Below are 21437 nucleotides of genomic sequence, written 5' to 3'. Positions count from 1 at the left end.
AAAATTTTACAAATGTGGAGGTTATTTATATTAAACCAACTTCAATAATAAAAATACTAACAATTTATTTCTAGCCCACATCATATACATAGATGACACTTGAGGAGTATTAAAATGAAAATACACTGCATCTGAGATTTTAGAAAAGTTTAAAGAACAGATTAAATAAAGAAAACAAAAAACATTCAAGACACAGAAACACAGGAAAAGAAAATTATTAAAAAAAAAAGGTGGCTAAGACGGTTGAACGGCCCAGTGCTTAAGACTGAAATAAAAACGAAAGAAAGACAAAAGACAACTGAAATAAGGCGGTGGTACGGAGAAATATGGATAGAAGTGTAATTTGAAAGCTTTATGTGCAGTGCTTCCGAATTTACTGTAATATCAGGAATAGGACATTTTTTAATAATAAGCCGGTTTTTCGTCCAAGGAGGAAGTAACAACAAAAACTTGCAAAACCTAAAATAATTAATCGGGATTTTTTTTTTTTCTTAAGAAGGGGAAAAATTCCAGAAGTAAAAATAATTAAATGATCACAAAAAGTTGAGGAGAGCTTGGCCAACGCAAGCTTATTATATTTACCTCTATTGGCAACAATCTTAGCATATTCAAGTTCGATTTTATTATTAATTTCTGAGACTGTGCGCTGGCGCAAGATTGAAATACTTTAGTAATGGAAATACCAAGCCATCGAAGAGAATCTACAAGAGAGATAGTAAAGGCACTACAATGAAGAGAAGTACTGGAATTTTTGTTGAGAAAAAATATCATTTATCTACATTAAGAGAATGTCCTATGCTCGAAAAACAAGTGGCAACACGAGAAACTGGCAACAAATGGCAAACATGTTAAATAGGCTAGTTTTAGTAAGGCTTATAAGAAGCAGGTCATCAGCTTAGGCAAGATATGATACACCAAAAAAAAAAAAAACAAAAAAAAACAGAGAGATAGGTAGCTGATACCTTTGCCAGAATTTCTGAAATACATAATTTAAATAGGGTTGAAGATAAAACCCCACCTTGCCTTAAAAACTCTTTTCACTTTGATAATAGTAGATGGCACTAATTTCAGCCAAATAAAAAGAAATAATTAGAATACCAGTAACAAAGAAGCATTGTATCCGAAAAATTAAAGCCGCAACTGTGAAGAACAGAAAAAGCTGACTATGACATGCAGTATCGGAAGCTTTCCATAGATCTAAAGGACAAAGATAAATAGTCTTTCCCTTAGAAAAGTTTTCAAGAAGCAAAGAAGATAAAATTATTCTAGAAATAGAAGAAACATGGTCAAGAACTTACCGGAAGTGTAATAGACAGTTATAGATCGGTAAAAATATCAATTCAAAAGAGATTTTCCCCTCTTTAAATTGAAGAAATAGTACCATTGAAAAACGTCTCTGGTACACTAGTAGTACATCTGGAAAAGCTGGTGTATATGGCCAATAAGGGTAGGGTGTAATCTAATAAAAAATGAAATCTAGATATACCATCATTATCAGCATTAATTTCGTAATTGCTTTAACTCAGAAGAAAGAGATATAGTAACAGAAAGGCGTTGAGATAGGGGAGCACTAAAAGGAATAGAAAGGGAGCGAGTACACAAAGAATGCATATGGTAATTTGCATTAGAAAGTTAGACATTAGACGAGTAAAGGTAATGCAAAGTGGAGTGGATATAACAACTTGGTGATTCCAAGTTGTTATTGTATAACAACTATAACAAAAACAACTTGGTGTTTCACTTCTAATCGATTCAGAGTTGATAAAATTTTGTCATTCTCTCTTATTTTGCATTGACTTGGGATATTTCTTATAGTTGCTGCGCCTCATACGCTTATGGTCAGATACAATGCCACAAAGAGGTGTACATCGCATTCGTTGCATATTTTTAACCACTGCTTTGCTTTATTTTTTAAAGTTTTGAAATTAGAATCTAAAGACCCAATAGACCGCTGTTTACCATGTTGCAGTGCCACAGCACCTGCTTCAAGATCTTATACACCGATCTGGCAGAGCAATAATAATAAGGCAGATAAGAATTTATGAAAACTGATGCGCCCATACGAACAGCCAAAAAAAACTCAGCCGATTAAAAAGTCAAAGTAGAAGCCAAATTCGGACTGCACTTAAAAACAAAAGCTAGCCCGCCAAAAGGGTCGCCTCTTGTGGCTTAGGTGGTAGTTTAAAATCAAATCTTGGTGAGGGTTCCGATGCAAAACATTAATAATAAAGTCTACAAAAGATGCTTCTGCAGATAAACCAAGTCAAAATTAATATAGAACTGATCAATAACGAACTCCTTATCTTTTGTACCATTAATATTAAACGATGTTATTGAAAATGCCAAAGTCCTTACGAAATAGGGGAGCTCAACATTAGTTCCTTAGCTACTGGGCAGGACAGATTATAAGATGCATGATTTTTACCAAAGTTTGCACACTTGGGATCAGTGCTACAAGAACTATCCTTAGCAGTAAGATGTGGCCCTGCATATTTCGGGGTATTTGTGGAGCAATCGCTTTGAACGTATGACCGGTATTTGAAGCAGCATTTAGATATCTTCTTATTTTCACAAATTCGAAATGAATCATATCCGACTTTAATTCTTCCTTTGAAATAAGCGGACTGAGTGAAGGAGTCTTCAAATTCAAGCTTGATTGACATAGTCTGGCCCAATCGATTCGTGCTATATATACCACACAGCCTAGTAATAGCTGTAGGATCAACTGAACAATATTGGAGAATTCCAAAAACGTGCTTGGGTCGTACTTTGTTGCTCCGGAAATTAAGTTCTGAACTGATGCACAAGAATCTTCAGTTACAGATTTATCAATATTGACATACCATCTTTATTTAACAGATTTCACTCTGTAAACAAATTTATGCCCAACTATTTGATTGAGAACAATTTTTTCGCTTAATTGGATAATAATTTTCTGAAGGCACTTTAGAAACAATAAGTGTCGCATGAGTATCAATTGCTGGGGTAAGTTTGGGTAACTGTGGAAAATTCAACTGATAGTTGTCAAGCTTCCCTGATATGCCATCAGCCAAATGTTGCAGCTCATTAAACTCTGAAAGTAAAGAAGCATAAGCCGTAGCGGGGAGACATGACACCTCGGTTGGTCGCAGATGTGTCGCTACTGTCAAGAGATCTTAATAGAGTCACTAAAGTAACGTCACTAAAATGGCTAGAAAGTGCATTGTTCCCCTTAAATACTAGGAAATTCAGTTCAAGCGCACTTCTTTGCCACAAAATTTTTTTAGCTTCTTTGACTATGTTCAGATCAAAAAACTCTGTACCATTTCTTTTAATAATATCCTCCTCAATTCCGCTTAGAAAATTGCTTGAATAAAATTCAGCGTTTCATCCAGCGTTTCAGGCGTTTCATCCGTGCTTGGCATGGGTATTGTCATCCACCACACAACTCATAGTCACTGAATTAATTTCAGTTCAAAGCATTGAACTAATGAATATCAAGAAACTAGATCAAGTTCAAAGCAAGTGAATTAATATCTGTTAAAAGCAAGCTTAGAAGTTCAAATAATCCAAAGAAAAGATGTTTGATGTGTAGTGTTCAGAATTACTGCTATTGACTATCAGTTGTTTTATAGCTCCTAATAACGACATATACTATTTTTCGAAAATGTTCCAGGAAAACATTTTATTTTTTCTGACCTTAATTATTGAATTTTTAATTAAGTTTTTTTGGAGGTAAAAAAAGGGATAAAAATATTCTAATTAAAGATAATAAAAATTATTTTGATTGAATAAATTAAAACTGAAATATTTAATTGTTTTAGATCGGCAGGAGTATCTCGATAATTATTAAATCGTTATCAGTGGTATTTGGTTCGATGACCGCAAGGGACGAATTTTTTTTTAATGAAGATTAAGAAACGGAGAAAAAATATCTTCTAAAGTTTTCAAAATCACATGTAGTTCTGTAGAACATGATTAAAATCGTTCGTTTTCTAGCCTATTCAACAGCATAAGCAAAATATAAAACACGACTTTGTAGCCCTCGAAATAAACTTTATAGTGATCATGTAATGTTGGACATGGAATCGAACATACAGGTAGTATAAATAATACAGGAGATGGACCACATCATTAATTCATTCAATTTACAGTCCATTTTACATCATTTTAACATCAATTATTATACATTTTAAACATTTTCTATTCCAACATTCAACATGAAAGCAGGTCCATGGAAACCAAAGTTTGGACTCATTTTATACTTTTCACAATGTGAACATGGGTTCTAGGCCCCATCTAGATCAATGCAAATAATTTTATTAAAAAACAGAGCTCGCCTTAAAAAGATCGAGTTGAGCCGATTCCCAACAACTGTTGAGGTGCTGATAATTATAATTTAGAAGTCCTTCCCTTCTTTCTCAACCATTAGGGTTCGAAAATGATCTAGTCCTCGAAACTATTTCTAAGATAATAACTCTTACTTAATCAGATGTTTTGTTAAGATCCAAATCCTTGCAAAACCCTTTAAGGAGTTAGGGTTCTTATTAAGGCTTTATGTAAATTTCAAATTTATAAAATTTGGGATTTACCTGTTTACCTTTCAAGAACGCGAGATGCTGTATGTTCGATCTTTAGTCCAACATTACGTGATCCCTACAAAGTTTATTTTGAGGGCTATAAAACGTATGTTTTATATTTTGTTTATGGTGTTGAATAGGCTAGAAAACGAATGATTTCCACCTTGTTTTACAAAACTACAGACGATTTTGAAGACTTCAGAAGACTTTTTTTCTCCGTTACTCGACCTTTATATAAAAAAAAAAAAAAAAAAAAAAAAAAAAAAAAAAAAAAAAACGATTTTTTGTCTCTTGCTGTCATTGAACCACAAACCGCTAATAGCGATTTAATAGATATCAAGATATTCCTGCTGATCTAAAACACAAATAAATATTTCAGTTTCAATTTTTTCAAGCAAAATAAATTTTATTATCTTTAATTAAAAGCTTTTTGTCCTTTTTTTTCACCTCAAAGAAAACTAAATTAAAATTTAGCAATTAAGGGTGGAAGAATTAAGATGTTTCCCTTGGAAATGTTCGGAAGCATGGGCGCCGAAAGGGGGGCAAGGGGAGTGAAATGGCTCCCTGAAAATTTAAGACTAAAAAGTAATTATAAGGAAACCAAAGGAAAAAGAGTTGAACATGGAAAAACCATGGAAAAAATGTGTGCTGCCCTATTGTTGGCTGCCTGCCAATAGATTCTTACCCTTAATAAGGAAAATATAAGTTCTAATTTGTGACACTGATTAGCCTCTTTCCAGTTTGCCACAAAAAATTTTTTATACGATTTGGTTGGAATAACAGAAATCAAATTTTTTATAGTAATGAATGGTAAGTAAATAATGACCCTTGTCAATAACGAAAGTATAAGAGCCTAGATAACATTCAATCAAAGAATCATTTCTGTACGGTGATCCTAAATATGTATTTGTTTATTAGTAATTAGTGCAGTTATTAGTACACAAGAACTCTTGTATAATTATAGAAAACACAAGGAAAACAACTTAATAATTGGTAATTTAGGTTAAAATATGCCGTCAAATTTTGCGGTCAACCTCAGACCACTTTCTAAACCTCAACCTCAGACCGAGCGTGCTAGTGTTCCCATCCCAAGATTACGCATCAGAACTGAGAAGTACGGTAGATCAAGTAATCCTGACCTAGTTTATTCTTGTACTAAATCAAATTCTGGTTTCATGTCTGGAAAGAGTGTGGTATGCCGCGGGATTAGGTAAATGAAATTCCTCTGAAAACAAAGCAGTATTTCGTAAAAGGTCTTAGGCAACACCAGGCTACATCAGTGGCTAGATTATCAAGTAAAGCCACAAGTGATCTTAATTTCGTATGTAAATTGCTCAAAAGAGATAATTTAATAGCCTATAATGCTGTCAAAATTGACAGTGATCAGTGGTATGGTTACTTTAAAAGTGAGTTTTCCAAGCCTGGTCCATCATTGTCAAATCAACATGAAAGGGAACTTGATGGTTGCTTTGGCCGATCAAGTGATGACACCAGTTTTATTATCACTTGATCTACGGTTATTGAGTGTATTTCTAAGCTACAAAAGAAAACTTCTCGTAGTGTTGATGGCCTCTTTAAAAAGCATCTAAGCCTTGAGTGCCCTTTCCTGATTGAGTATCTGAGCTTATTCTCTCAGTTGATATTCAAGTTGTGGTACAGTTCCTGTTCCGTTCCGTACTGGAGATATAACGTCGGTATTTAAAAGGGGAAATCCCTCAGACCGGTGTTTTTCTCTTAGCAAATTAAGGTGTCACCGGTTTTATGCAAAGTTTTTGAGTTATTAATTATTGATAAGATATCTGATAAGTGTTACACACCAGATAAAAAATTTGGGTTCAAGAGAGAAGTAGTCTGCAACCATGCTCACCACTTAATGGCTAATTTAATTCTAAATGTTCATTCAAAAAAACGAGGTATTATATTATGGTGGGTTAAACGTATCTAGAGCTGTCGACTTTGGGTTATATCTAACTGACTGCTTATAAGCGTGGAGTAAATGCTTCCGCCATTAAAGCGATACATGACATGTATAAAAAGCTAAGTGTTAGAGTAAAGGTCACCACCTTACTTGGTACGGTGCAACTTATTGCTTCTTTTTCAGTAAAAAAAAACATTAGAGGGGGTTATGTTTTCAACAATATATAGCATAGCTTAACTACTTTCTCGATATGAGATCATCGAATCCCTGATGAGATTTTGCCAAGCACAAAGTTAAAAATACTATCTCAGTGGCTTATACATTGAGCAGAAAAAAAAAAGATTATTCCGAATATGGATATCGATTAAATACCCGTAGTTACTTCTACTGGTAACTGGTACTTCTACTAAGTAACCCTCAGAGAGTGTTACTTCTCAGCTCCCATTTAATAATACAATTAAATAAAAAAAAAAACAAGTTTTTTTTAACTGAAAGTAAGGAGCGACATTAAAACTTAAAACGCACAGAAATTACTTCGTATATGAAAGAGGCTGCTTCCTCATCAGCGCCCCGTTCTTTAAGCTAAAGTTTGACTCTTTCTCTCATTTTTTCTTTTTAAAACAGTAAAAAACTTTTGCGTAAAGAGCGGGGTGTTGATGAGGAAGCAGCCTCTGAGGAACACTCAGAGAGTGTTACTTCTCTGCTCCCGTTTAATAATACAATCATTGTCTTGCAACAGAAAGCTCTGACCGCATGTATATTTAAAGGTATCCATGTTTCGCTAGCTAAATATGTGGATTAGATCCTTTATATTAGTAGAACAGCCTTTGGAATGGAGGAAAAACTTTAGAATTATCGACAGAAAGTTTAAACGTATTGGTCTTCTAATTAATGAGAGTATAACTGAGTTTCTGGTCCGAAGAGATAATTCAATAGTATACAAACCTTGCTTATCTGAAACTATTGCTGTAACAATGAACTTCAAGTTTGTTTGAGCTCAAACTAGAAAAGCTTCACTAATTTTCAAATATACTAGACAGAAGGATAAATTATTGCTTTTTAGAGACGAGGAAGAGATGGTTTTACGTCGAAGCGGTATAAAAAGCACAATAGAAAAAGAATCAATAAATAAAGACAATTTAATTTGGGTCAATTATTGTCACCTTCTGCGAAACGGACTGAATTAATGTTTTCTAGTTAAATTGAAGATATAAGGAGGATTTATCTGAATACGGTTGATTAGAGCTGGTGTTTAGTCAGATTGGTTTGGGTTAAACCGGGTTTGAATTGAATAGGGATGAAGTTGCAAGATGGTTGAACGATACAGAGGTTTGGTAACCCCTTACTCTTTGTCCATGTGAATAACTATTTACATAAAACTCGAGTTTCAAAATTGTTGAAAAAGTCTTTTTTTCTGTGATTAATTGAATTTTTTTTTCAGACAGTTCATGACAGTTATTTCTGTGAGCGTTTTAGAGTGTCTGAAAGTGCAATTCGACCATTTCCTAGAAAAGGGAATTTCTCACATACTATGGTAACATACAAAATGACCAAGTCCGCGAAGCTTGCCCAGTCGAATGCAGACCCAAAAACCACAAAGATTGGCTATTCTGCAAGTAGTAGAATAGTGCCTGATAAGGTTCTAAACAACACAAAGAAAAGTATTACCATGTGCCAGCAGGTAAACAGCTAACAAGAATGGTAATAGAGACAAGGTAACAACAAGGCAATAATAATACAACAGGGCAATAACAACACGATAATAGAGGAGTAGAACTGAAAGACAGTTGTTCTCGTTTCAAACACCCTAGAAAACATCCAATGGTAGAGCGGAAGGAAATGCACAGAGATTACCAAAAAAAAAAAAAATTGCATGATATTTACTTTTGGTCAGTATGTCTAATCATCATTAATTATTTTTTATTCGTTTTATCTAAAAATAACAGATAAAAAAATTTAGTTCCTTAAAACTTTTAACGATTTCTTATGCATTGCACTGCCTAAGTAAAAAACAACATTTTTTCACCTTATGGTTTTTCTTTCATTTACTGTCCCTTTCCTTTGTAGACCCCAATATGTAAAATTAAATAATTGCAGGAAAATGTGCGTGAAAATCTTAATGTTTCATATATTTCTTCTGTTTTTGATTTTCTGGAGAATTAAAGCAACGTCCAAAAATCAATTCATGTGTACTTGCATATTAGTCAAGGCCTCATTTGCACTCTCTTCTTGCTACCTTTTAACTGTGCATACTTAATAATCTTGGCCGTTCATCAATTTGATTTCTTCAGATAAAAATAAATCAAACAGAGAAGTAAACTTGGAATTTTGTATTAAAACTGATTAAAATCAGCAAAAGTACCACTCCTTATGTTCCACTGGTCTACATTCTTCAGGACACTCTTCAAATAAATATTCCGACATATTTACCACATTACCAACAAATGTGTAATTTTCTCGTCTAGTTGGAAAAGGAAGAGTTATATCACGGCTCCTCAAACGGTGGTTTTTGCAAAAATAGGAATCATGAACAACCTAAAGAAGAAAATGTATAAAATCAAATTGTCAACGAAAGCATTATAAAAGTTAAATAAAATAAAAGTTAGTCGGACAAGCAAGAAGTATGATACAATAATTCATATCATACTACTAAAGAACACAAAATGGCTCCTAAAGTGACTACAATAACTACTACTAACAACTTATTTCAGTTTCAAACCATCTCAAGCTTCCACAGCTGCAAACACTGCTCCTACATCCCAGTCTGTTCGAACCTTCCTGATTTACTGTTTCCCGAGAAGCTCAAATTCCCTCAAAAACCCACCCTACAGCCTGTTCCCTCCCCGCTTAGGGACAATCTGGTGTTTGTTTAGCCCTCAGTGAATGGCCAGCAAGGACGATATTTGGCAATTTGTCATTTGTTAGCCGTAAATCATATCTTAGCTACCTCAATTTTTCTTTAGCTATAGCCCTATTAAGTGGTACAGACCCACATTTCTTCTATAGCTTGTTCTTGATACACAGTCAGGCAAACAAGTACCAGAACCTTCCTGCAGACAATCCTTTTTGAAGCCATTTAACAAACTCTCCTCCATCTTCAGAAGTGCCAACGTTTCAGAGTCCTGTTTGAGAGTCCTTGTCCAAATTGTAGCTTTCCATATTTCAATCTTGGTTCGTAGAAAGACCTCCTTATTCTTCCGATCCTTTTAACGTTGAAAAATATGCCTTAAAACTTGTATATTGTACTTTTTGTATATTCACTGCCATCTTTAACAATAATGCTTCCCAGATAAGTGAAGCCATTGGCTTGATTGATCTTGTTACTCAACGTCACCTCTTCAACTTCATTTATCTTAGTCCAAGCGAGTTTTTTCTTCTTGACATTAGTTTTAAAATCTGGTCTTGCATCCTCAACTCTCAAAACCTTTAAAAATTCATTCATATTTCTAATATATGTATCTGTTATACTCATATCTTCTGCAGAATCTGAGTTCAGAGAATCTTTTCCGTTTGATTCCACGCTCTCCAAAGCCTTTGCTATGCTCCCTAAAATAAAGTCTATCCAAATGGTCGATATTGTATCAGATTAACGACACTTCTTGACTACTAAGGTCCCTGCGTCGGACCTAAAGTGCATTGCTGCAGCATCATTCGATCTCTGGGTCCCGTATTACCAAGCTTAGGTCAAACCCACTGCACCACCACAGGACTGGTCGATATTAATGGGCATAGAACACAACCCTACTTAATTCTTGATTCAATCCCCAACAAGCTATTAACCTCATTTCCAGCCTTAGGCACAGCAATATTACATCTTAAGCAGCACTAATAATTTCTATGTTTATATCTGATATACAATACAAGGATAGAACATCAACTAAAACGCTTCTATCAGATGAACCAAACGCCTGTTCACAATCAATAAAATTGAGAACTAAGGAAGTCAGATTATCCAGGCATTTCTCGATCAATACTTTACGATTCTACATGTGGTCGATATTCTTCTCTCTTCTTTCTGTTCTTCTCTTAAAACCTTACCTAGCCTACTGCATCTCTCAAATAGTATCATCATACTAGGCAACGTCTTTCCCACAACAAGAGGTAAGAGCTCATATGGCACTTGTGACGAGGTCGGAAGAGCCAAGAGCTCGTGTGGTATGAGCTCTAGCAAAATTCTAAGAATCAATCGATTGCTTTAAAAGGAAAATCTGAGGCTTAATGCCGATCGGGATTTAAAGTAAGAGCTCTGAGTCACGAGGTCCTACTAAATATCAAAATTCATTAAGATCCGATCACCCACTCGTAAGTTAAAAATTCCTCAATTTTTCCCCTCCCTTCAGTCCCCCAGATGGTCGAATCGGGGAAAACGACTTTATCAAGTCAATTTGTGCAGCTCCCTGACACACCTACCAATTTTCATCGTCCTAGCACGTCCAGAAGCACCAAACTCGCCAAAGAGAGCGTACTGCCTACTGCATCTCTCAAACAGTATCATCATACTAGGCAACGTCTTTCCCACAACAAGAGGTAAGAGCTCATATGGCACTTGTGACGAGGTCGGAAGAGCCAAGAGCTCGTGTGGTATGAGCTCTAGCAAAATTCTAAGAATCAATCGATTGCTTTAAAAGGAAAATCTGAGGCTTAATGCCGATCGGGATTTAAAGTAAGAGCTCTGAGTCACGAGGTCCTACTAAATATCAAAATTCATTAAGATCCGATCACCCACTCGTAAGTTAAAAATACCTAAATTTTTCCCCTCCCTTCAGTCCCCCAGATGGTCTAATCGGGGAAAACGACTTTATCAAGTCAATTTGTGCAGCTCCCTGACACGCCTACCAATTTTCATCGTCCTAGCACGTCCAGAAGCACCAAACTCGCCAAAGAGAGCGTATCCAGTCCGGTTACGTCAATCATGTATCTACGACATTTATATGCGTTTTCCAAGATTTACGGTTTCCTCCTCCAACTTCCCTTATGTCAAAATATCTGGTAGAGATTTGAAAAGAGAGCTCTGAGACATGGGTTCCTTCTAAATATCAAATTTCATTAAGATCCGGTCACCCGTTCTTAGGTCAAAAATACCTTTTTTTTTTTACCTAAAAATTTCTGATTTTTCCAAGTTAACAACCCCCAGCTCCCTCAAAGAGAACGGATCCGTACCAATTATGTCAATCTCGTATCTATAACTTGTGCTTATTCTTCCCATCAAGTGTCATTCCGATCTCTCCACTCTAAGGGTTTTCCGAGATTTCCGGTTTCCAAGATTTTTGTTTTCCCCCTCCAACCCTCTGTGTTCCCGGATCCGATTCGAATTGAAAATGGAGCATCTGAGACATAAGATTCTTCTATATATCAAGTTTCATTAAAATCCGATCACCCATTCGTAAGATACCTCGATTTACACGTTTTCCAAGAATTCCGGTTTCCCCCTCCAACTCCCTTCAATGTCACCGGATCAGGTCGAGATTTAAAACGAGAGTTTCTAAAGGACAAGATCCTTCTAGATATCGAATTTCACTAAGATCTGATCACACGTTCGTAAATTACAAATACTTCATTTTTTCTATTTTTTCCGAATTACTCCCCCCCCCAACTCTACCAAAGAGAGCGGATCCGGTCCGGTTATGTCAGTCACCTATCTTGGACTTGTGCTTATTCATTCCACCAAGTTTCATCCTGGTCTCTCCGCTTTAAGCGTTTTCCAAGATTTCCGGTCCGCCCCCCCCTAATGACACTGGATCCGGTCGGAATTTAAAATAAGAGATATGAGTTTTATATGTCCTTCTAAATATGAAATTTCATTAAGATACGATCACTCTTTCGTAAGTCAAAAATACCTCATTTTTCTTTTTTTTAGAATTGACCCTCCTTCCAATTCCCCCAAAGAGAGCAGATCCGTTCCGGTTATGTCAGTCCCGTATCTAGGACTTGTGATTATTTTTCCCACCAAGTTTTATTCCGATCCCTCCACTCTAAGCGTTTTCCAAGGTTTTAGGTTCCACCCCCCCCCCCCACTTCCCCTTCACCGGATCCGGTCGGGATTTAAGATAAGAGCTCTGAGACACGATATCCTTCTAAACATCAAATTTCTTTAAGATCCGATCACTCCTTCGTAAGTTAAAAATACGTCATTTTTTATTAATTTTTCAGAATTAACCCTCCTCCCCCAACTCCCCCAAAGAGAGCGGATCCGTTTCGTTTATTTCAATCACGTATCTAGGACTTACGATATTTTTACCACCAAGTTTCATCTTGATCCCTCTACTCTAAGCGTTTCCCATGATTTTAGGCTCCCCCCCAAACTCCCCTCAATGTCACCGGATCCAGTTGGGATTTAAAATAAAAGCTCCGAGACACGATATCCTTCCAAAAACCAAATTTCATTTAAGATCCGATCACCCCTTCGTAAATTAACAATACCTCATTTTTTCTTATTTTCCAGAATTAACCCTCCCCCTCCCAAACTCCCCAAAAGAGAGCGAATCCGTTCCGGTTATATCAATCACGTATCTATGACTTGTGCTTATTTTTTCCACCAAGTTTCATCCCGATCCCTAAACCCTAAGCGTTTCCCGAGATTCTAGGTTCCCCCCTCGATTCCCCCCAAAGTCACCAGATCCAGTCGAGATTCAAAATAAGAGCTCTGAGACACGAGATTCTTCCAAACTTCTAATTTCATTAAGATCCGATCATTCCTACGTAAGTTAAAAATACCTAATTTTTCTAATTTTCAGAATTACCCTCCCCCCAACTCCCCCAAACAGAGTAGATCCTTTCCAGCTATGTGAATCACGTATCTAGGACTTCTGCTTATTTTTCCCACCTAGTTTCATCCCAATCCCTCCATTCTAAGCATTTTCCAAGATTTTAGGTCCCCCCAACTCCCTTCAATGTCACCGGATCTGGTCGGGATTTAAAATAAGAGCTCTGAGACAAGATATCCTTCCAAACATCAAATCTCATTAAGATCCCATCACCTGTTTGTAAGTTAAAAATACTCAATTTTTTCTATTTTTTCCTAATTAACTGACCAAGGCCAACTAACCTGGTTTTGGTTAATACCAAGTGCCATAAAAACAAATCTAATGCAGCTACAACCACTATACTCTATCAACTTTCGTTTGTTTTTTCTTTCTTTGTTTTTTTCTTATGTCAGGTCTAGTCACTGCTGTCTCATGACCTATTTACATTCATTATACTTAGGGCACGAGTTTGTAGGGGAAGTTCAATTTACATACAAGTTAGTCTAGACAAAATATCCAACATAATTTTTTTTGTCCAAGAAATTGCAGAATTGTAACGTAAGTAAGTAAGTAAGATGGCACGAGACCCTTAAGGTCCAAACCGATGGTGCTGATCTCCATTTCATGGCCCTTCAGCCACGAAGTGCAATGGGGGGTTGGGGGCCAACCATCCTGTGCTTTCACACACCCTTCCTGCTTACCTTTCCCAGGTTTCTCCAGGTACCCATTTAGAGCTGGGTCGACTCTGGCAGAGCTTACAGAGTCACGCCACTGACCCCCGTCCCGAGCTAAATAACTGGTCACAACTGGGATTGAACCCGTGCCCCTTGGACAACGAATTCCACCGCCAGCGCTCCAACCACTCAGCCAGGACAGCTGTATTTGTACAGGACAGAATTGTTACGTAATTATTCAAAATCTTATTTTATTTAGTTTCTTAATTTAGAATCAACTATTAACAAAGAGACTTAAAATAAACACATCCCCTTTATGTGACAAAACATGATATGGAGAAGGGATACCCAAACAAATCCACAAAAAATAACAATTAACATCAACCTCAGAATGGGTTAAAAAAAACTACAAAAAACATATTGGTCAAATAAGAACCGTTTCAAACTTACAGAGTCGCTTTTAGCAATTGGCCAAATTCGGTATTCTAATTGTCTTTGATCAGTGCTTTTTAAATCATCTTGTGAGCTTAAAACCATGTCAACTGCTGCTTCTCTAATTTCTTTTCTTCGTTTATCCAACCGGGCTCCCCACATTCCTAAGATGAAAAATGTAAGAAAATAAAGACTATTCAAAATTACTATTTTTAATTGCAATTTCATAGTTATGAGAATCTTAATCCTAAAAAAATATAAGACATATTTTGTTGGACTGTGCCATGTAAGAGTACATTCTTTGGTAACAAGGAGTTTGATTCCCACTACTACGAATTTGGGTGGTAGGGTCGCCACCTGACCCTATAATAAAGACTCAGCACCTTGAAAGTCAATTCACTAATAGCTCTGGAATATCCTTGTTTTTTCTTTACATGGACTGTAAGATGGAGTCTGGAAGTCATTAAATAAAAAAAACAAGTTTTTTTAAATGAAAGTAAGGAGCGACATTAAAACTTAAAACGAACAGAAATTACTCCGTATATGAAAGGGGCTTTTCCTCCTTGACACCCCGCTCCTTACGCTAAAGTTTTTTATTGTTTTAAAAAGTAGAGTTGCGAGAAAGAATCAAACTTTAGCGCAAGGAGCGGGGTGTCAAGGAGGAAAAGCCCCTTTCATATACGGAGTAATTTCTGTTCGTTTTAAGTTTTAATGTCGCTCCTTACTTTCATTTAAAAAAACTTGTTTTTTTTATTTAATTTCTGAAAGTTTTTTAATTAATGCATGACTGATTTTGGCTCTCCGTACATAAATTATTAAAATGAAATTTGCATATTAATTCCTTTTTGGCTAAATGGCTTTCTCTTAGTTTTGATCAGACGGTTTTGAGAAATAAGGGGTGGGGAAGGAGGTCTTGTTGCCCTCCAATTTTTCGGTTACTTAAAAAGGCAACTAGATCTTTTATTTTTTACGAACGTTTTTATTAGTAAAAAAAAATACGTAACTTATGAATTAACTTACGTAACAAACTTTTATATTCTTATATTTTTGATTATATATATGAGGGGGTTGGTCCCCTCGTTAATACCTCGCTCTTCACACTAAATCTTGTTTTATCCCAATTCTTTAAGAATGACCCCTGAATCAGAATGGCCGTAGAATAAATAGTTGAAATTATTTAAAAAAAATTTAGCATAAAGAGTGAAGTGTTTATCTCCTCCTAAATACCTCGCTCTTTATGCTAAAGTATTTTTAGAACCCCTCATATGCGTAATAATCTCTGTTCCTTTTTAAGTTTTAGTGCTTCTCCTTACTTTCAATTGAAAAAACTTTTTCATGTTTATATTTTCATTGTTTTTTTTTAAAGTAATGCTAGAAAGTCCTGCGCCCTTTTCATTGAATTTCTCTTCCCCCATGAAATATTCCTCCAAGGAAAGATCCTCCCATATAGCCCCCTCCCCTGAACCCCACACCCAAACCAAAAAAATCCCCCTGATAACGTCGGTACACTTCCCAGTAACCATTACTGTATGTAAACATTGGTCAAAGTTTGTAACTTGCAGCCCCTCCCCCAGGGACTGTGGGGGGTAAGTCATCCCCAAAGACATAGTTATTATGGTTTTCGACTATGCGGAACAAAATAGCTATCTCAAAATTTTGATCCGTTGACTTTGGGAAAAAAATGAGCGTGGGAGGGGGCCTAGGTGCCCTCAAATTTTTTTGGTCACTTAAAAAGGGCACTAGAACTTTTCATTTCCGTTAGAATGAGCCCTCTTGCAACACTCTAGGACTACTTGGTCGATACGATGACCCCTGGGGAAAAAAAAAACAAAAAACAAACAAAAAACAAATAAACACGCACCCGTGATTTGTCTTCTGGCAAAAAATACGAAATCCCACATTTTTGCAGATTGGACCTTGAAATTTTTTCTATTGGGTTCTCTGATACGCTGAATGCGATGGTGTAATTTTCGTTAAGATCCTATGACTTTTAGGGGGTGTTACCCCCTATTTTCCAAAATAAGGCAAATATTCTCAGGCTCGTAACTTTTGATGACAATAATTAAACTTGATGAAACATATATTTGAAATCAGCATAAAAATCCGATTCTTTTGATATATCTTTTAGCATCGAAATTCCGTTTTTTAGAGTTTCGTTTACTATTGAGCCGGGTCGCTCCTTACTACAGTTCGTTACCACGAACTGTTTGAAAATTACCATGGAATAGCTGAACAGCTACGGAGCCATGACGATAAACTTTAAAGTTAAATGCAACAGCAAAGGAGAAGGCATTCACCTTACTAAAAAGGCTACAAATTCCAGCCGTATCGTAATCGGGACTTTTTTTTTTTAACTTAGACTAATGCAATTCTATGCAATTAGATTACTAAAGGCCATGGCAATGAATATATAATAGAAAAGAATACAATTTACTGGCTAAAATAGCAAAAAGGCTAGCGTAAGCAGGTCAAACAATTAAGTGATAAAATAAAAACACAAGAAAAGTTAAACCGATTATTAAGATGGAAAACAAAATAGGGTACAAAAGAGTTTTTTTTTTACCTCATAATCAATATTCGGGGACAAGTCAAAAGTTTTTGGAAGTTTTTGGAGCTCTGTGAGCCTTGAGTCTTGTACTTAGAAGGATTGAGAAATTTTCTTTAAAAGGGGAGAGAGAAAACATCGATGATAGACGGAACTAAGGCATTCGGGACCAAAATTCATGGTAAGGATGTGACGTCGTGATTCCAATGTAGCAAGTTCAAGTCTAGCCAAACCTAAACCGTAGGTAGTAGGGGAGACCAGCCAAACTTCACCAGAGCCCAGGTTCACCATTTGCGTTTTACTTGCAATCCATCCACGGAGAAAATCCCATAATCTAGCGTTTGAACTGCCATCTAGTAGCGAAAGTTTAAGTAGATTAAGAAGCATGTTAAAACACGTTTTGTAAATTCTATGCGGTAAGTTGTTCTTTGGTGCTTTAAAACTAGATTTTGTCCTGATGGAAAATGGAAAAAGTCAATCCTTAACATGAAGGTATGAGAGAACTCATACCTATTATCTCAACGTGATCATCTGCAATTTAGCAACACTGATGGGTGCATATTTATAACTATGGTAATAACTGATCAGCACTTTTTTTTTCTTAAAAGAGGGAGCAAACCCACGTTCGCCATCAAAAACCAGCCCTGGTTCGCCACTCCTAGGAACGGCGAACCAGGGCCTGGCGAACCTGGACGGTCGAATTCTCGCAATAAACCGACTAAGTCTATCTTCTTTTTTTTTACCTAACCGGGAAGTAAATGTTATAATTTTTGTTCAAATGACCTTTCTTCTTCTTATACTTTGTGACCAACAGTCGGTACGATCAGCCCCGAGAAAAAAAATACAATAGTTGATATTCCTGAATCAGCTTCAGATGACGATTCCTCCTCCCTTGGCAGCTGTTTTCCCAAACATGTTTAAAGTTTTCGGATGCTATGGTGGTTGTGACGGAAGCACCAACCATGAAAAAAAACTGATCGTTCCAAGTTGTGCTTTTCCTTCTGGTTCAATCTGTGGGACTGTAAGTCCTCAATCGAGGATTTTCAAGAATTTTGATTTCAATGGTGTTTTATTTCGATTTGACATACTTTTTGAGGTGTTTCTGGCTTCTTTTGAAATTCTCAAAAATGTGTCTCAATAACGACAATTTATTGTTTTTTAAAATCAAATAATAGCTATTATTTTGTATCAGCATTCATTTGGAAATATTTAATACGGTTCTTACAGCATACATTTTAAGATTGCGTATAAAATAAGTCGTGTTTCACTTTTTACTAAGCTGTAACTAATACTGCACTGATGATTAGAGAAACACTAACCACCAGTAATCTGCTCAAACCCATCTGTTTATAAAACCAGAAGTGACTCATGCACCAAGGAGATTCCTTAGATATGTAAAAACGCGATTCCTCACTTTTCTGTGAGCAAGAAGACAAAAGAAAATAGCGTTTCTTCTCAATCATTTACCGATTTTTGTTCAAACCAGAGATTTATTGCTTTTTTCTCTTGATTCCTCTATGGGATATAAAGCCAAAATTCAACCTAGATTAAACTGTTTACAGTTTAATCACAGTTAATCTAGATATATATATATATACACTAGTTCTTCCATGTTAGACTACACTAGACAAACAAGGGAGTATCTCATGTAATTCAGCCTGGATTTCTCTCCCTTAGTTCTCGGGAAATCAAACAGTTTGGTGGGAAAAAAGAAAAATTTAATCATTCAGCTTACTTTTTTCAGGTAAAATGGTGCGGAAAACTAAAACTTCCTCTCCCTTTTGCCCCCCAGATGGTCGAATCTGGGAAAACGACTTTATCAAGTCAAATTGTGCAGCTCCCTCACATGCCTACCAATTTTCATCGCCCTAGAACGTCCAGAAGCACCGAACTCGCCAAATCACTGAGCCCTCCCCCCAACTCCCCCAAAGAGAGCGAATCCAGTACGATTCTGTCAATCACGTATCAAGGTCATTTGTTTATTCTATCCCCCAAGCTTTATCCCGATTCCTCCACTCCAAGTGTTTTTCCAAGATTTCCCCCTCCAACTCCCCCAATGTCAAAAGATCTGGTTGGGATTTGAAATAAGAGTTCTGAGACATGAATTCCTTCTAAAAATCAAATTTATACGATCCGATCATCTATTCGTAAGATAAAAATACCCCAATTTTCATGTTTTCCAAGAATTCCGGTTTCCCCCTCCAACTCCCCCGAATGTCACAGGATCTGGTTGGAATTTGAAATTAGAACTTTAAAGCACAAGATCCTTCTAAATATCAAATTTCATTAAGATCTGGTCACCCTTTCGTAAGTTACAAATACCTCAATTTTCAAAATCCCCCCCCCCCAATTCCACCAAAGAAAGCAGATCCGGTCCAGTTATGTCAGTCACGTATCTTAGACAGGTTTCTATTCTTCCCATCCAGTTTCATCCTGATCTCACCGCTTTAAGTATTTTCTAAGATTTCCAGTTCCCTCAACTGCCCCCCCCTCCAATTACGCTTGATCCGGTTGAGATTTAAAATAAGATATCTGAGTTACGAGGTCCTTCTAAATATGAAGTTTCATGAAGATCCGATCACTCCTTCGTAAGTTAAAAATACGTCTTTTTTTCTTATTTTTCAGAATTACCCCCCCCCCCCAAATTGAGCGGATCCGTTCCAATTATGTAAATCGCGTATGCAAGACTTCTGCTTATTTTTCCAACCAAGTTTCATCCCAATCCCTCCAATCTAAGCGTTTTCCATCATTTTAGGTTTCCCCACCCCAAACTTCCCCCAATGTCACCAGATCCGGTGGTCAGGATTTAAAATAAGAGCTTTGAGACACGATATTCTTCTAAATATCAAGTTTCGTGGAGATCCAATCACCCGTTCGTAAGTTAAAAATACCTCATTTTTTCTAATTTTTCAGAATTAACACCCCCCCCCCCAACTACCCCAAAGAGAGCGGATCCGTTCTGGTTATAAAATAAGAGCTCTAAGACACGATATCCTTCTAAGCATCAAATTTCAGTGAGATCCGATCACCCGTTCGTAAGTTGAAAATACCTCATTTTTTCTAATTTTTAAGAATTACTCCCCCCAAACTTCCCCAAAGAGAGCGAATCAGTTCCGATTATGTCAATCATGTATCTGGGACTTGCGCTTATTTTTCCCATTAAGTTTCATCCCGATCCCTCCACTCTAAGTGTTTTCCAAGATTTTAGGTTTTCCCCCTGCAACTCCCCTCAATGTCATCCGATCCGGTCGGGATTTAAAATCAGAGCTCTGAGACACAATATCATTCCAAACATCAAATTTCATTAAGATCCAATCACCCGCTCATAAGTTAAAAATACCTCATTTTTTATATTTTTTCCGAATTAACCGGCCCCCCACCCCCCCCCAGATGTTCAAATTGGGAAAACGACTATTTTCAATTTAATCTGGCCTGGTCCCTGATACGCTTGCCAAATTTCACTGTCCTAGCTTACCTGGAAGTACCTAAAGTAGCAAAACCGGGACTTTAGGTTTCCCCCCTCCAATTCCCGCCAATGTCATCAGATCCGGTCGGGATTTAAAATAAGAGCTCTGAGACACAATATCATTCCAAACATCAAATTTCATTAAGATCCAATCACCCGCTCATCAGTTAAAAATACTTCATTTTTTCTATTTTTTGCGAATTAACCGGCCCCCTACTCCCCCCCAGATGGTCAAATCGGAAAAAGGACTATTTTTAATTTAATCTGGTCCGGTCCCTGATATGCTTGCCAAATTTCATCGTCCTAGCTTACTTGGAAGTGCCTAAAGTAGCAAAACCGGGACCGACAGACAGACAGACAGACAGACCGACAGAATTGGCAATTGCTATATGTCACTTGGTTAATACCAAGTGCCATAAAAACTAAAATCGCTTACATCTACGAAAAAGTATGGAATACCACGGGGAACTCTAAGGAGATGTTACAAAAGCTGAGAAACAGAACATGGAAATTGAGCTTCTACCTCTTTCATTTTTTTTCTCCAGTTTACGTCACAAGAAAAATCTTCACAGAAAAACAGGAAAATGCCCTTGCCAGGCACTTGAAACTTGTTTGCCAGATGTATTATGGCTTAACGCCGCTTGAAGTGTGGCAACTCGCCTACAGATACGCTCTCGCGAAAGAAATTGTTATTCCAGAGTCATGGTCTTGCAACGAAAACCAAAATGCCGCCTGGAAGACTGGTATCGGGGTTTTATGGCACGACATCCGCGTCTAGCTGTCAGAGCACCTGAAGCAACAAGTCTTGGCCGTGCAACTGCTTTCAATCGTGTGACAGTTAGAAAATTTTTTGAGAAACTTGGTGAAGTGTACAGGCGCCACAGATTTACTGCCCGAAATATTTGGAATGTCGATGAAACTGGACTATCAACTGTCCGCAAGCCGGGAAAAATTGTTGCAGTAAAAGGACGGAGACAGGTTGGCAAGGTTACTTCTGCAGAAAGAGGACAGAATGTTACTATGTGTGTTTGTGTCAGTGCCATGGGTAATAGCGTCCCTCCAATGCTCATTTTCCCTCGCAAGAAATGCCCTGAAATTCT

At 36.9% G+C, this 21437-nt stretch overlaps 1 protein-coding gene across 2 annotated transcripts in view; it reads right to left on the bottom strand.

Moving 5' to 3' along the window:
• Positions 1-8792: 8792 nt before the first annotated feature.
• LOC136037034 (uncharacterized) overlaps positions 8793-21437 on the bottom strand; it is a 65288-nt gene continuing 52643 nt past the window's right edge. For both annotated transcript variants that reach the window (XM_065719451.1, XM_065719450.1), the window contains exons 3-4: positions 14345-14490; positions 8793-9012 (exon numbers count right to left, since the gene is read on the bottom strand). In XM_065719451.1, the coding sequence (XP_065575523.1) occupies positions 8827-9012; positions 14345-14490 (332 nt within the window). In that variant the 3' untranslated portion in view covers positions 8793-8826. The remainder of the gene's footprint in view (positions 9013-14344; positions 14491-21437) is intronic.

This window comes from Artemia franciscana, chromosome 16 (assembly GCF_032884065.1).
Source record: "Artemia franciscana chromosome 16, ASM3288406v1, whole genome shotgun sequence".
NCBI lineage: Eukaryota > Metazoa > Arthropoda > Branchiopoda > Anostraca > Artemiidae > Artemia > Artemia franciscana.
The sequence above is the reverse complement of the archived record's forward strand: the minus strand, read 5'-3'. Positions and strand labels throughout refer to the sequence as shown.